This window comes from Orcinus orca, chromosome 18 (genome assembly GCF_937001465.1).
Source record: "Orcinus orca chromosome 18, mOrcOrc1.1, whole genome shotgun sequence".
NCBI classification, from domain to species: domain Eukaryota; kingdom Metazoa; phylum Chordata; class Mammalia; order Artiodactyla; family Delphinidae; genus Orcinus; species Orcinus orca.
The window spans coordinates 5,309,543-5,326,188 of NC_064576.1; the positions used below are offsets into that span (position 1 = coordinate 5,309,543).

At 42.2% G+C, this 16,646-nt stretch overlaps 1 protein-coding gene across 1 annotated transcript in view; it reads left to right on the forward strand.

Annotated features, from left to right (window-relative positions):
• The window catches only part of EFNB2 (ephrin B2), a 44,408-nt gene extending 29,537 nt beyond the window's left edge, over positions 1-14,871 (forward strand). The window contains exons 3-5 of the mRNA XM_004273613.4: positions 10,092-10,184; positions 10,911-11,024; positions 12,760-14,871. Of these exons, the coding sequence (XP_004273661.1) occupies positions 10,092-10,184; positions 10,911-11,024; positions 12,760-13,148 (596 nt within the window). The 3' untranslated portion in view covers positions 13,149-14,871. The remainder of the gene's footprint in view (positions 1-10,091; positions 10,185-10,910; positions 11,025-12,759) is intronic.
• Positions 14,872-16,646: the final 1,775 nt, after the last annotated feature.

The window sequence follows — 16,646 nt, forward strand, 5'->3', positions numbered from 1 at the left end:
CAAAATAACTCATGAACGGACAAGATGACTGGTTCTTAAAGCAATGGGGAGAGACTGAAAACCTCCTATGTAAAATAAGAGCAGATGAGAAATGAAGGCGATTCCTTGGAAAAAAAGGATTATTTAGGAATTGCTCAGAGTAAAACTGCCTTTACTATTTCATAAAATACATCTTAATATCTCTAGCACCTGTATTTATAGCTTTTGCAAAGTTTACTTAGACTTGTAAATAACTGAACAGTCCTGGAGACGTCTTTGTACAAGCATGAGAATGAGTTCTTTCTTAATAGCCTTTAAATATTTATCATCAAAATTTAAAGCAAAATAAAGTACTTTAAGAAATAGCCAAGAGGCATTAGACAGACATGAAAAGATTACTTGGCGAAAACTTATTTATATAGTTTTTAAGAGTCCCACGTTTGTTCCTAACCGTCTGAAATCTCAGGCTGGGTGTTTGATCACTTAGAGGGAAGTGTTATGGCCTCACACACTCTTTGAGGCTGTCACTTTACAGTCTCAAAGGACAGGTGACAGAGGAATTTTTATCACTGTGAGAAAACAGAACTTGGAAAGTGTGAGTAGTTTAGTACAGTTCACACAGCCATTGAAATGTCAGGGGCAAAACTCAAACCGGGTTGTCAGACCCTTAGACCAACGTCATTAGTTTATGACAGTGTCTCCTGGGTCACCAAGCATATACATGTACACAAAGCAAGAGGAAAGATGGTCTAGTCCAAAGCACACTACTTACAGAGTATGGTAAAGAGAGTACGAGTACATACACGTCACATACATAGTGACGGTCAAGAGAGCATATGTACATACATAGTGCATACGTAGCAATGCAAGGATGCTGCTCGAACTGGATATCAGACAACTCTGTGTTTGTATCAGACGTGTTGGGCCAGAGGCCCTGTCCTTTGTTGTAACGTATAACTAACTTCAGTCATGGGCCCCAAAGTTGACCTAAGAAATTCTACAGAGCAGTAGGAAAGGAGAAAGGGCCATTGGTTAATGGTGGTTGTAATAGAAATTTGTCGAGTCCCCTGAATTTTCTTTTTTCTTTTTAGAGCTACTATCAATCAGTTCCATTTCGTCAATAAGACTGTGCTTTGTGTTTTATCGAGTACAATTGACCCTTGAACAACACAGGTTTGAGCTGCTTGGGTCCACTTACATGCAGATTTTTTTCAGTAGTAAATCCTCCAGCACTGCACTGTCTGCTGTTGGTTGAATCCGTGGATATGGAATAACTGCGGGTACGGAGGGCTGACTATAAATTGTACTCGGATTTTCGACTAGGTAGGGGTTGGTGCCCCTAACCCCCATGTTGTTCAAGGGTCAAATGTACTTTGAGCCCCTCAATGGGAAGTGGCTAAATAGTAAAATTAAAAATAATAAAAATCTCTCAAATGTACAAAAGAGGTAGTAAGAAACTTCAAATTTCCTTAGCCAAGTATACAAGTGCTACAGTTTGTGTGGATGGATGGGTGGATGAGTGGACAGGTGGATGGATGGAAGGAGGGAGGGAGGGATGGATGCATGGGTAGATGGATGGATGGATGGATGAGTGGATAAGTGTATAGATGGATGGATGAGCAGATGGATGGACAGGCAGAACCTCTGTCAGGAGCGTAACTGATCACTTCACAGAGGAGCTAGGCTGTGTGTTGCTAAAAGACAGTCCTGCTTTGCAAATGGCTTTCTGCATTAGTGGAGTAACCCAGTTTCCTTGTTCCTGATGTTAAACCAGGAGATGAAGGTATTCTTTTATTGAAGCAAACATGTGGAAAATTGCTCTGGCTTCTTGGAGCATAGAACACATCCCCTGAACGGAATTAGGTTCATGTGTAGGGCAAATTCAGACAGGGCACTTTACCGGGGTTACCACTGGTCTCTAGATGGTCAAAGCAAATAACATCATGTCCATCTAAGCTATTATGCCATCAGAGTGGTGCATTTTCTCATCTACAGTGTTATGTTCTAAGCTGTCAGCAAACATTAATTCAGTCACTGGTGAAGCCCTACCACCCAGAGGTGAACTCTGCCTCAGATGGAGGTTTTCCACTTCAGTGCCGCGGTCTCCCAATTACTGGGTCATTAATATCATTGCAGGCGATTAGTGACAGCAGACTGAGCACGAGGCTTCTGGGATGTGTGCCCTCCCCACTGTGAACTTTTCACTCTGACCCTTCGCTCTCTAGACATTTCCACATCTCCACAAAGATATGTCAATGATGAAGACCGTCAAAAACTCGGGATGGGCTAGAAATTGTGTGCTAGAAATAATTCATGCAAACACATGTTTCTTCATGGCTCAGAATATTTTTATTAGATGTTATCACTATCTCTTGACCAGGAAGTCTCATATTTTAAAAAAAATCAGAATGCTTAAGTAAAGCTAATATAGACAATAGGGAATTATGTTTTATCTTTAGAACTCTGACATCATTCTTTTTTTTTTTTTTAACATGAGTTTGGTCATTATATTGAAGTGGTCATCTGGCCCCCTATTTTTAAAACATGATTCTTCTTCCTTAGTAGGTTTCAGCCCATATTAAGGTTGACTCTCCTATATAAAGGTAAATTATGCTTTAACCATTGACTATCACATTCTCACAATTCATTCTGAATCATTGTGACACTAAGATTAACTCCCTGAAAGCACGCTAGATGTAAAGTTTTTTAATGAAATCTTGTTGAAAATTTTTCTTGCCTAATGAGAGATCCTACTTGCATAAATCATCATAACTTGTAGCAATAAAATTTTAGACTCAGAAAAGGATGTTTTCCCGCAACAGAATTTATGAAAAATCAAGACATCAAGGTGCTGCAAGCAATATTTTGAGGGGAAAGAAAGTAAGCCACTCATAAATGATGTCGTGTGTTTAAGCATGCCTCTTGTAAAAAGAGGGGACAGGTGATTTATTACCAGGCCCATTTGATCTTTCTCAGGAAAGTGTCAGAGCACCCACTGAGCCTGGAAGGTATTTCTGTCACTGACATATCCCTGCTATGTGTGCACATACTTGCACACTCACATTTACCACCTGTTCTTTTCCACTCTGGTTGTATATAGTCAGTGGCTTTTCAGGACTATCTCGTCAAAGATGACTATGGCTCTTAGCATCTTCAGTGATCGTCACTACCTTAATTTTTGTATACACTTCTTAATGGTGAAGAGGTTTAATGAGTAAGCTGTGATGGAATTTCTTATGTTCTAGGGATGGTGTTTACTACCGTTCTCTCTATAGGCTCCCTCAACGTCCAAGTCTCGCATAACACGGGAGATAGGAAATATACTAACATATATTGGCACCTTTAGACTCAGTTCTTTGTATCTTTGTATCTTCCCTCTTCCCAAAAGAGTGAAGGTGGCAAAGTAATATGTCATCCAATCTTTCAGTGAATACAGAAACAAAAGCAGTTTACAAAAGTGTTTCAAGGTTACATTTCTCAAAACTCTCATTTCTAAGCTGTCAGTAAAATATCCTGTCATTGCTCATGGTGAACATTTAACATTGAGGAAATAAAATTATACCATTTTATTCGAGAACATCCATTTACACGGGATACTTGGTATCTTTACTCATATTTTAATATGGGAGGATGAGCTAAATTGTGACTCTGGTTTTTTAACTCATTTTTCCAAATCTTTCTGTCTAGTGGAGAAACTACCTAATTGTGCTGTAAAGAAGTCACTGGGGCTAAGCTAGTTGTTACCTCTTAATGCCTGACTTACTGCTTTCAAATTTCAAAACACAACCAGAATGATGTGGGTTTAGTTCAGGTGATTCATCCCATTGTTCTGGAACACTGTTTCCTTGGGTGAAAAACACACACATCCTGTAACTTCCTTTGTATTTTTCTTTTGTCAAATCGAGGCCATTTTAAGAAGAATCTATAAAACTTTTACTCTAAGATCAGGCATTCTGGGATAAACTGCCGTATGTGTTGGAATACCGCTGAACTTTTTTTGATATTACACCAAGCAAAATAGTGAGGCCTTTGGAAAATCATGGTGGTATATTCTCATTTCTTTGACTATAAATCCACAGAGAAAAGCATATAAAAAGGAAGAAGTTAGAAGAAGTGATTTTTTTCATCGTCCTTTCGGCACATTATACAGATGTTTTTGCTTCAGAAGTTTTTATTAATTAAAGAAAAGGGCATTTATTTTTGGCAGTCAGGGGTTGTTGTCATTTCCATGGTTAGAATTTTTCTTCTAAGTTGGTATCTTAAAGGATAACCGTGATACCCAAGGCATTGAACTACACTGAGTTCTAGAAATTGAATTCCTGTCTCTTTAGTACATTTTTTGAATGTGCATCATATATTTTGAATTTGAATTCGTGTCAGGGTGTGAAGTAGGGTAGATCTTAGCTTCCTGAGTTGTATATTCACATTAGGTAGTTCTATTTTTATCAGCCTTCTGGTTTTCAACTTACATACCTCAGTTAATTTTTTGTTTTTAGACACTCAAAAATTTGTCAGCCCTGCTAGAAGAAAACAGTTACCTAGTTTATGTGTCATATTTATTTTAATGTCATGGCTTTACTTTTCACGTTTCTCACTTGGTTCTGCTTCTTTTATTTCCTAAGTTTGCCAGGTAATAGGCATCTAGTTCTTCTAGTTCTTGAGTTGAGTTTCAGGAGACTGATATGTTGAAAGGCTGCCCTAAGAAATCAGAATTAGCAGGGCCAGCGTATGATGACATGATGGACAAGAATAGTGCCAAGAAGATGATAGAGGATTTTCATAAAATGCTCTTTGTTTTGTAATCAAATAAGAGCAAATTTTGTCATGTGCAGTTTATATGAACACAAAGTTTTCATTCTTACTAAAAAATTGAACTCTCTCATTTTCCTGACCCTGTATGCTTATTATCTGTGTCTCTTTGGTGGACCTCTTTGATGAAGTTCATAAAAACTATTTGCTTTGGAGTGTCCATCAACCCCCCACCCCATCCCAGCCCCATCCCAGTAAGCCACATTTAGTATAGCGACTTCCCTGGCGGTCCAGTGGTTAAGACTCCACACTTCCAACGCAGGGGGTGCGGGTTTGATCCCTGGTCGGGGAGCTAAGATCCCACATGCCGTGTCACACAGCCAAATAAATAAATAAACAAATAAGTAAAATAGTATAAAATGTCCTCAATAGTATATTTTGATGTTTCATTCTTTCCATGATAACCTAAGAATATTCCTTCATAGGGATGCATTTACTCTGTAGAATTTTTTTCTGCTGCCCTCATTCCTAACCTCTTTGTGCATGGGACCCATATTTCGGCACACATCCAGCCGTTAATTCTCCATCTGACTACCGAAGTGATAGACTGAAATAAAAACAGCCAAGATCCAAGGCAGCAGCTTACCCTTCCTGGTGTGCAGAGCAGTAACAACCAAATGAAGACGCATTAAAATGCGATAGGACTTCCTCTCCGTGGGCACAGTCTAGAAAACACAGCCAGAAATATTCCTGCCCTTTCAGTCTGCTTTGCCCACTGGTTCTTCTTTTTTCTACTCAGATAACCAGCACACCGTAGATAAGTTCGTGTACAAATAAATGGGAACGCCCGGATGTTGGCGGAGTAGTTTTCGGATGTGAAGGGAACTTTTAGGCATTGTGAACTCAGGGTACTTTTTGCTGAGCGATGATCTCCACCCACTTAAAATCAGGCCCTGGGGGAACAATCTAGTGATTTCAGTGCACTCACTACATGCAGTTAGATCCCTGAAGCAAAAGCTTTTAAAAGCACGCTATAAAATGCCCATGTATCTTTATTAAACCTCTTTTCTAACTAGATATACTTTTCTAGTAATTTTTAATTTTATAAAGTCTATTTTTTCCCTGGGCCAAGGAAAAACAAAGGCCCGGCACTAAAAGCTTAGATATAACAGTGTTAGTTTTTCTATCTCTAAATGATTAAATGCAGTTTCATACAGTTAGTACAGTAATACTGTGATTGTGGTGGCATTAGATGCTGCTGCTAGAGAGACGCAAAGGAAAGCTAAGTAGAATGAGGTTAACCGTTTGTTTTTACTTTATCCAAGTTAAAAATTCCCAATACATTCAAATCAACAATAAGAATAATTGCAAAACCGTCTCCTGAAATGGAGGTAGATTTTGTTCCCAAGCATTAGCAATTTCTTGTTGTATTTCAAAGTCAGCCACTAAGGCTTTCAAAGCTTCTTGGTGACTGGCTGTTGCAGCAGAAATCAGAATATTAATCTTGAGGCTTTATTGCAGAATTCGCTGCCAGTAAAGAGGCGCCATGAGGACAGAAGACTTTGAGCTGCGCCATTTCTCAAGGTGGTGAGGTGGGCAGGCAGCTCTAGCGTTAGGCCCACGCTCTCTACTCTCCATGTTAAGCAGATCGTGGGGAAGAGACATTAATTTTTACTAGGAGATCAAATATAAAGTAAGTTGAAGTTACTCTGAGTTATTTTATAATTGAACTTGCTATGAAGTTGACCTTCTGAAGTTTCCGTTGGTGCTCACATCTTGAAACAGGGTTTTCCGAAATCAAGTTATCTGTAGTGAGGTGGATGGACCTAGAGCCTGTCATACAGAGTGAAGTAAGTCAGAAAGAGAAAAAAAAATACCGTACGCTAACACATATATATGGAATCTAAAAAAAAAAGGTTCTGATGAACCTAGGGGCAGGACAGGAATAAAGACGCAGACGTAGAGAATGGACTTGAGGACATGGGGAGGGGGAGGGGTAAGCTGGGATGAAGTGAGAGAGTGGCATGGACACATATACACTACCAAATGTAAAATAGGTTGCTAGTGGGAAGCAGCCTCATGGCACAGGGAGATCAGCTGGGTGCTCTGTGACCACCTAGAGGGGTGGGATGGGTAGGGTGGGAGAGAGATACAAGAGGGAGGAGATATGGGGATGTATGTATATGTATAGCTGATAAACTTTGTTATACAGCAGAAACTAACACACCATTGTAAAGCAATTATACTCCAAGAAAGATGTTTAAAAAAAGCAAAAACAAAAACCAGGCTTTTCCCTGACTGCTTACATCATACCTAACTTGGGGCAAAAATCTTTCCTGGCGGAGCATCTAACCATATTTTTTGGGGGTGGGGGGGCTGCACTACTCGGCTTTCGGGGATCTTAGTTCCCCAGCCAGGGATCGAACCCCAGGCCCCAGCAGTGAGAGCGCCGAGTCCTAACCACTGGACCGCCAGGGGATTTCCTCTGAATTTTAAAGTTTAGCCCCCCTTTAAGCAGCCAAGTATTGGGAATGCTGTTTTGATGTTAGGAATGAATTTTTCAGTATCTTCCAGTAGCCTTTGCACCTTCCACGCTGACTTAAAGGGGAAAGATGCAGAGCCCAGAATGCAGCAGAAGAGCCCTCCTCACTCCCAAAGTTCTGCCTCTTGGCCTGCCCTCCCCCTTCTCCCCTCATCCTCCCCCATCCCAGCAGTGGCCTCGGCCTCCAAGAACTCAGCAAAGGCAGCATTTTCAGGTGCCTTCTGTGCACCTCCAGGGCTTGAGGGGTTTTTTCCTCCCCCAGGCATAAGATAAGTTTCCGCTGTGAAGGATGCAAAGCCGTTTCATCTCACACTACCCAGTTTTCTTCCTACCATGTGTAGTTTGTGGATGTTAAATCATAGAGTGCAGTTTAATTTGAATGCTTTTGGAGTTCTTTACGTTTGGGAGTTCTTCAGATATCACTTTGAGTAAACAAAAGGGAGCTCTCCACGAAGGCATTGGTATTCAGAAAAGGCACTGACCTACGCATTAAAATCAAAAGAAAACGCCACTCAGATTATGTGCACCTCTTGCACTTCCAGACTGACAAAGCAGAAGTCATCTGTAGTTTCTGCCTCTGCAGATGCAGTTCTGAATTCTGTTTACCAGGGACTGTTCTCTGCCATGCCTTGTCTGTCCTTTCTCATATTCCTTTATTTTTTTTCTTTTAGACCTGAACCTTTTACCTTTTTATCTCAAGGTTAAAATAAATATTCAGTAAATCTATATTCCTCCCCACACACACCTTTTTTCTTTCTGGGTACCACCCTTCAGATCTTATTTTTATCATTTGTTAACTTAGTGTTAAACTTTTAGCAAGAAAAACTTAGGCATTGAACTTTGCATTGGGGTGCATTTATGTGTATATTAATTAGAAAACATGGAGATTCCACTTGAATTAAGTAAACTAAACCTTTGAAACTGTCAACCAAATAAAGACATCAGCTTTCCACTGTTTCTTTCTATATAAAAGCATATCCTACATCTTGAGAAAGATCAGATGAGAAAACTGTGAATAAGTGAAGATCATAGCACTGCTCTGAAATTGGCCAGAAAGAGTGCCTGCTTGTAGATATCCATACTGTTCTAAGCCTTTAGGAGGAAAGGATACTTTGAAATTTAGGTACATGTTTGGAAGAAACAAAAGGGAAAGAAGATGGAGAAAATGGGGGGAAAAAAAAACATTTTTTTTAAGAGTCGCAGAAGCATGCAGAGTTAGTTCTTAGGTATTTGTTCTAATTTATCTGCCACACATTTTCTCAACAATCTACAAGAGGATACTATCTACTTTTCACCCTAAAAAACAAAAAACTGATGGCAACTTTTGCCCAGTTTCCCAGGAGAAACTCTGTGTCAGCAATAGAAGAAGAGTGAGATATGATTGTGAGGCTGGACTTTAAGGAAACACTCAGATAAGCAAAGAGATATTTTTGCACACAAGAGGCAGCGATTATTATTAAGGAAAACAGAGAAAGTAAAAGTCGCTAACTTGAGAACACAAAGACAAGTCAATCCTGGCCTTGTTTTCCAGCCAAGATAATTACCCACAGCATGCATATTTCCATGCATGCTTGTCCAACTTGTCTGCTGCCCCACCATTTGGAAAACAAACAGCCCATTAAAAGAATGTCTTTGGATGTATTTTTTTCAGGAAATCTGTCCCTTTTTCAGTGCTTTTAAAAGTATAGAGTTAGTTGACAAAACTTTGATAATTAAAGTAGAGAAGGATTTACCTGGCAGAATTGTTTATGAAACATTTACGTTCCCTGCCCCTTGAACTGTGGAGGAATGAAAACGTCTCACTCCCCACCTCCTTTTCTCTTCTGGAACTTGACCTGTAATTTAAATCCTGTCCCTCAGCAAGGTACCTGGCAGCCTATCTTTTTACAGCTTTAGTTACAGCGCTCTTCAGAGAACTCACCATCCTAAAGAGATAGAACAATGGGTTGAAACAGAGTAGGGCATAGGCTGTTGGTAAAAAACAGACACTGAAAATGGTCAAATGTTCTGTCTTTCCTCCTCCTTCTCGCGGTGGGAAGGGCATCAAGCTGGTGGACCTGAACCAAGTCCTCACCTTAGGTCCTGAGCCGTCCCAGGCCCCTCAGAGAGCAGTGGGCACCTGTGAGTCCCTCTGTGCATTCAGAGTTCTTCTGCACCAGGGAGCTCGGTTGAAGAGTTTGACCAAGGTCGATGGTGGTGGTAATAACACATCCGTTCTTTCGGGTCGAGTACAAAATGATGGAGGAAAACTCCAGAATTGGAAGACTTGCATTCTAGTACAACCTTTTAAGCTCAAGCAAAGCTGAGGAAAGAAAAGGGGCGTGGGAGTCTCCTCTCTAAGTGTTTATAGAAGTTGGATGCTTGACAAACAGGGAGCATCAAGGTAATTGTTCTTGAGGCAGGAAATCTATAGTAGAGGAAGCAGGTGCTGTGTGATGATTACCACGTTTTGAAATTACCGTATTTACTATTCAGCTTTTAGGAGGTTAACTCCAAAATAGTCAGGTTTTTGGAAGATGCTGTCCCTTTTATCTGTAGAATCAGACAAAATCCGTTAATTATAAAGGGAGGAGAAGGCACTTAAGTACATTGGAAACCAGAGGTCATACGTGCGGCAGTGTGGACGATATCCATCTTTCTTTATTTCTTTATTTTTTTCGTTTTGCCTTTCAGCATCCCATACTTTAAGAAAACTTGTGACTAAGGGTGAATTCTTATTTTCCAAATTGTTTTCAGACATTTCATGTTCATGTAAACTTGGCTTATTGATTTCCTGATTTTTTCTTTATTTTTTTGTTTTGTCCATTTTATTTTTAATCAGCTACATCAAATGGGTCTTTGGAGGGCCTGGATAACCAGGAGGGAGGGGTGTGCCAGACAAGAGCCATGAAGATCCTCATGAAAGTTGGACAAGGTAAAGACCGTCTGCTGCTTCACGGAGCCACTGATCTGGTCGAGCCCCCAGCTAGTATGGCGCCAGCGTTGCCCACATGCGCCTTCACTCACTCTGCAGTTTAGTTTCCAAAGTAAACTTTTCTCTGCACCTTGAGCCACTGACAGATTTCCTCAAGTTGTTGCAACCCACTTCTTTTACTGGAGATACTTGTAAAAGTTGAGGTCAGCCAGGTACAATGTCTATTGCCATGTCTGTATCTACAGATACATTTTTCCTTCTTAAAAGCAAAACACCTCTTTGGTTCACCATTAAAATATCCAGAATACAAACTAAGCTTCTGCCATTTTGCCCATTTCTGCATCTTGACTACAGAAGACTTGTGTTCACTGAGCCTTTTCACACAGAGATGACCTCTTGTGCAGAAAGAAATATTCTTCTAATTAGAAATTGGGATAGTAGTCAGTCAACTCACTCAGTTAAATTAAAATGTCATCTGCAGTGCTCTGCCTGCCAAATGCAAGAATCCCTACGGTTTCCACAGATGGCCTCACCATCTAAACCTCTGAAATAACTAGTAGAACCGTTTTGTTTTCAAAGGAAAATTATATTCTTGCATCTCACAGTACTTTGCATAAAGAATCTTATGTTCATTTCTATTTGTGCCTCTTGAGATATAGATCCAGCTCCTAAAGCTAGAGCCCATCAGATGTCTGTGCTGTAAGTAATCGCTTGTTTTTCATATAGATGCGAGTTCCGCTGGGTCAACCAGGCATAATGATCCAACAAGACGGCCAGAACTTGAAGCTGGTACAAATGGAAGAAGTTCAACAACAAGTCCTTTTGTCAAACCAAATCCAGGTATAGCAGCGTGACCCATGTGTGCCTAGGTCTGTGTGTTCCACACTGCTCGTATCACAGCGGGTAGAACAGAGTCCAAGTACTTCTGCACCAGGAGGATGAACTTGTAGCTCCCGCAGTCAGTAATCTTTGCTCTCGGTCAGTTGTTGTCAATTACTCAACCAGAATAAAATAATTAATTCCCACAAAAGTCTTACATTCAAAAGAGTAGAATTCATCAGCTGTAAGTGCCAATTATTAGCACTGCTCTTTCAGATCAAAGCTGTTTTCATTGGCTGACACTTTATCGTGCTGTTTGCAAACCTAGCTTCAAGCCAGTGTTAATGTATATATAACTGTACCAGTGCTTCATCTAGTTATATCTAATCCACAGAGAGCCTGATTGATCCTCTTCTACATTCAAGATGGTAACATCTTAAAATGTTGCGTAATGCCACATTTTTCAGGTGGTTTCGTCAAAAATTTTTTTTCACATTTTCAGTGTAGAATAAAATATTAAACGGATTCCTGGCAGAGGTTTAGAATACTGGATAAAACTGACTGCCGTTTAACTTCGGTTTTTTAGCGGTCTTTGAACAAATAGCTATGTGTTTGTTACCACGGGAATGAATTTTTTATATGGTGGTCGCTGAGCAGACGTCAGCAGTTCCGTATTAGGGATCCGCATGCCTAGTTGGTAGTCGTGCGAATTTAGCATCTGTAGCAATATTCCATCTCTTTCCAAGCTTCAAGGAGGAAAGTTGTTATTTCTAACTTTCAATGACAAGATGTGTCAAATTCTTATGACAAACTGATAAATGGATAATATAATGATGCCAGGCAATTTTTTAGTGCTTAACATTTGGGTTGGCAGTCTGTTCCGTGTGAGAGTTTTCTGCTGCCTTCCAAATATATTTTAAGTGTAAATCAAATAATACAAACGAGTTACGGGTTGAACGTTTTCCCAGGCCCCATCCCTCTTTGCAAGCTCTCCAGCCAGCCGTCGGCAGGGCTTGTCTTTAAAGGCAGGCGGTTTGGATATTCCCGTGAAGCCACGGTAGCCAGAGAGGGCACGAGAACAGCATGGCCTGGGCGGCAGATGCTGACCTGGAGAATCGGCCACTTCCCTTCTTTCTCCTGGTGGTGGCCGCAGGCTGGCTGACCTGGGTTAAGACGTGGGGCAAGATCAAGGGCTGGCTGTCACAACCTGTCCACGCAGCTGATGGATGATGATGTATGGAAGGGAAGCAATGAGGTCTGGGAGCAGCATCAAAGTCCCACCTGGAGTCCCATCTCCCCGATGGCTGGCTTCTGCCGTTTGCATTTAGCTATTTTTTAAAATTGAAGTATAACTGATTTACAATGCCGTGTTAGTTTCAGGTGTACGGCACACTGATTCAGTTATATATTTATATTTATATATATATATATATTCGGTTATGTATAGATATATTAGATATTCAGTTATATATACACACATATATTCTTTTTCCGATTCTTTTCCCTTATAAGTTATTACAAAATATTGAGTAGAGTTCCCGGTGCTCTACAGTAGGTCCTTGTTGGTTATCTCTTTTATATATAGTAGTGTGTATCTGTTAATTCCCAACCTCCTAAATCTACCCCTGCATTTAGCTATTGAACGAGGCGCTTGGTTTGCCAGTCTAGCTGCCAGGGAAGTCTCTGGCCAGCCAGCAGCCGGCCAGCCCCGGCGAGAGCGGTGACTCTTCCGGCTGCTCTTTCCCACCCCCTGCAGGTTCCAGCACAGACGGCAACAGCGCCGGACATTCTGGGAACAATATCCTCGGTTCCGAAGTGGCCTTATTCGCAGGGATTGCTTCAGGGTGCATCATCTTCATCGTCATCATCATCACGCTGGTGGTCCTGTTGCTCAAGTACCGGAGACGGCACCGCAAGCACTCGCCGCAGCACACGGCCACGCTGTCGCTCAGCACGCTGGCCACGCCCAAGCGCGGCGGCAACAACAACGGCTCGGAGCCCAGCGACATCATCATCCCGCTGAGGACTGCGGACAGTGTCTTCTGCCCTCACTACGAGAAGGTCAGCGGGGACTACGGGCATCCCGTGTACATAGTCCAGGAGATGCCGCCGCAGAGCCCGGCGAACATTTACTACAAGGTCTGAGCCTCGGCGGTGCCTTCGCTTTCCCGGAGGAAACTTACTGTCCCGCTGCCGCCCGCGGAGGGTCCGAGGCCCCCTGTGTCTGCGACGGACTGGCGCACAGCGGGGAGAGGGGACACTCCTTCTCGGGAGAGCCCTGTGGAGTCGGACAGCTTACTAGTCTGTAGCGTTTCGGCCGCGGTGACAAAGGATGCGCCCCGGCAGCTGGAAGACTCGCGTGGAAGATGCGTGTGGGGACCGCGCGCGCCCCGCCCCTCTCCTCTTCCGGGTACCACGGGCGTTCGGGCCTCCGCAGGAGCCGAGGGGAGACAGAGCGGTCGGTGGGCGGGAGCATCCCGGGCAGGTGTCCCAGGGCCCCCAGGCTGCTGGGCCTGGAAAGGCCGTCCTCCGCCTCGGGCGTGGCCCTTCCCCCCGAGCTGCACCCCGGACTTGTCTTGTCGCACAGACTCTGGCCGCGTGAGGCTCTCGGAGAGCGCTAGCTTTTAGTCCTCACTGTTGCACACACTCCTGTCATCCAGGGCGCTGCAGGCCTTCACATGAGATTTCTTCTCACGCCACACTCCGTATCACTAATGAGACATTAATAACGTTTGGCGTCTCCTGCTTCATCTGTTTGCAGCAGCTACCGCCGAATGGGCGATACAAGGATAGAAATTTTGTTTGCTAATAAGGAGCCTTCCAGTCAGATACTAGGCTGTCAGCCCGGGAAGGTGAGGAGTTCACGGGAGGGAGGGCCGGGGGAAAGGCCGTCTGCAAAGGCAGTTCAGCTCTGCCACCTCTGAAGCAGAGTTGGGAGGGAAAACTCCAATTAGATAGCACAGCACTTTGGTTTTGCTAAGATTTTAAGAGGCAAGTAGGAGACACAACGACACACACGGTAGATTAGGGTGCATTTGAAGGAATTCACTCTTATCAAAGAGCAATGCACAGGAGAAAAAGAAATAGTCCCTCTACGCTGGGTGGAACAAAGGGGCATTGTTGGTAGAGGGCCAGGCTTGGAGGGATGGATGGACACCGGCAGGACTCTCGTGGTACCGGCAATAGGATGTACAGCGGTGAAGCTGTAGGAAAGTCGTCAGTCTGCTTTGGGTGATGTTTAAGGCAGACTCAGCTGCTATACTTATCACATTTTATTCAACACAGGGAGAGCATTTAGGAGATTAGCAGAGAGCCAAATCTGACCTAGAAGTTTAAAAGCCAAAGGTCACACAGGCTGTAATTCCATCATCATCGACGTTATTAAGGCATTCTCATATATAAAAGGTAGGTCAGACTCCCCGGCCCCCCCAATGCCCCTTCCCCGCCGCTCCCCTCCCCACTGCGCCTTAGGACACTTTGGTTTATGGCGGTGCTGTCCTGGCCGCGAGGGCCAAGGGGTAGGTACTGAGCGAGGCCACAGCTCGGGGCCCTGTATCAAGGTGAGGCACACATGGCAAACCTCTTAGAGTCCCGAGGACCGAAATAAATTATGATGTCGAGGGGGAGAAGGAAGGTAGGATGTATTTATAATAGATATATAGAACACAAGGGATATAAAGTGAAAGATTTTTACTAATATATATTTTAAGATTGCACACGATCCACACCAGAAGATGGGAAATTCATTTGTGGCGATTAAGTGGTCCCAATGCTCCGTGCTTTAAAAAAAAAAAATTGGACAGCTACTTCTGGGAAAAACAACATCACTCCAAAAATAACAATAATGGGAGCAAACACAAAAATAACCCAGTCCTCTGAAGGCATCTTGCGTCACCGTAGATTAGGAAATGCAAGCCCCAAATACCAGGAAATCGGTGTTACTGCATCGTTTTCGACAATGACAAGACGTGCCGGCATTTATTTTCTGTGCTGTGTTTTCCCTTTGCCCTGTGGGCTGAAGTGTTCGCTAGAATCCACCGGGTCACATCGAGGGGGTTTCAGCTGAAAGTTCAGCCTGACCCCCTTCCTTCCTCTCTCCCCCTCCCCTCTCCCCCTCCCTTCTGGGAAAAGAAGTGAGTAAACAGGAAACCTACTTTTTATGTGCTATGCAAAATAGACATCTTTTAACATAGTCCTGTTACTATGGTAACACTTTGCTTTCTGAATTGGGAGAAAAGAATAAACGTAGCAACAGCATTTTAAGGTTCTCAAACCTCCAGTGAATACCTGCAAAAATGAGTTGTCACAGAAATTCTTCTCTATTTCCTGAACCTGAAAATGATGTTGGTCCAAAGTGCGTGTGTGTATGCGTGAGTGGGTGTGTGGTATACATGTGTATATATATGTATAATATATATCTACAATATATATTATATATATCTATATCATATTTCTGTGGAAGGTTGCCATGGTGACCGGCCACAGTACATATGTAATTCTTTCCATCACCCTAACCTCTCCTGTACGTGCATTCATACAAGATTTTCTTGTGAGCCATCAAAAATTACCTTTAGGATGGGGGAGAGGGGCAAGAAGGGGAAAAAATGGGAAATAGTCTGATTTTAATGAAATCAAAGGTGTGTATCATCGGTTGGCTACATTTTGGGTATATGCTAAACTGTGAAAAATCAGATGAATTGTTGAAGAGTTACCTGCAAGCAATTGACCAGTGTTCTGTGCGTCTGTTTTGTGTGTGGTGCAGAATATGACAATCTACCAACTGTCCCTTTATTTGAAGTTGGTTCAGCTTTGGAAAGTTACTGTAAATGCCTTCCTTGTATTCTCATCCCTAGTCATCCGACTTTGGAATTTGCACCATAATGTTTAAGTGAAGATGCTGTAAATAGGTTCAGATTTTACTGTATATGGATTTGGGGTGTTACAGTAGCCTTATTCACCTTTTTAATAAAAATACACATGAAAACAAGACAGAAATGGCTTTTCTTACCCAGATTGTGTACATAGAGCAATGTTGGTTTTTTATAAAGTCTAAGCAAGATGTTTTGTATAAAATCTGAATTTTGCAATGTATTTAGCTACAGCTTGTTAAACGGCAGTGTCATTCCCCTTTGCACTGTAATGAGGAAACAAAATGGTATAAAAGGTTGCCAAATTGCTGCATATTTGTGCCGTAATTATGTACCATGAATATTTATTTAAAATTTCGTTGTCCAATTTGTAAGTAACGCAGTATTATGCTTGAGTTATAAATATTTTTTCTTTTCTTTGTTTTATTTTGATAGCCTGTCATAAGTTTTTGATCTGCTTTAGTTCCACATTGCAGTTAGCCCCCCGAAGATGAAATCCGTGAAGTCACATTCCAAATCTGTTTCAAACTGAATTTGTTCTTAAAAAAATAAAATACTTTTTTCCTATGGAAAAAGCGCCTTCAAAGTATTTTCCTTTCCTTCTTGTTTTCTTTTCCTTTTTCTTTCTTTTTCGCTTGTTATTTTAATTTGCCTCCTCTGTTTCTCTGTGATTACAGTTATCAAGACCCTTCTGCCCATGGGCACGTGTATGCCCATTTTTCAAATCAGGCCGTGCACACACGCGAAGGTTAATCTTGCGGCGTTGCAGCATGAG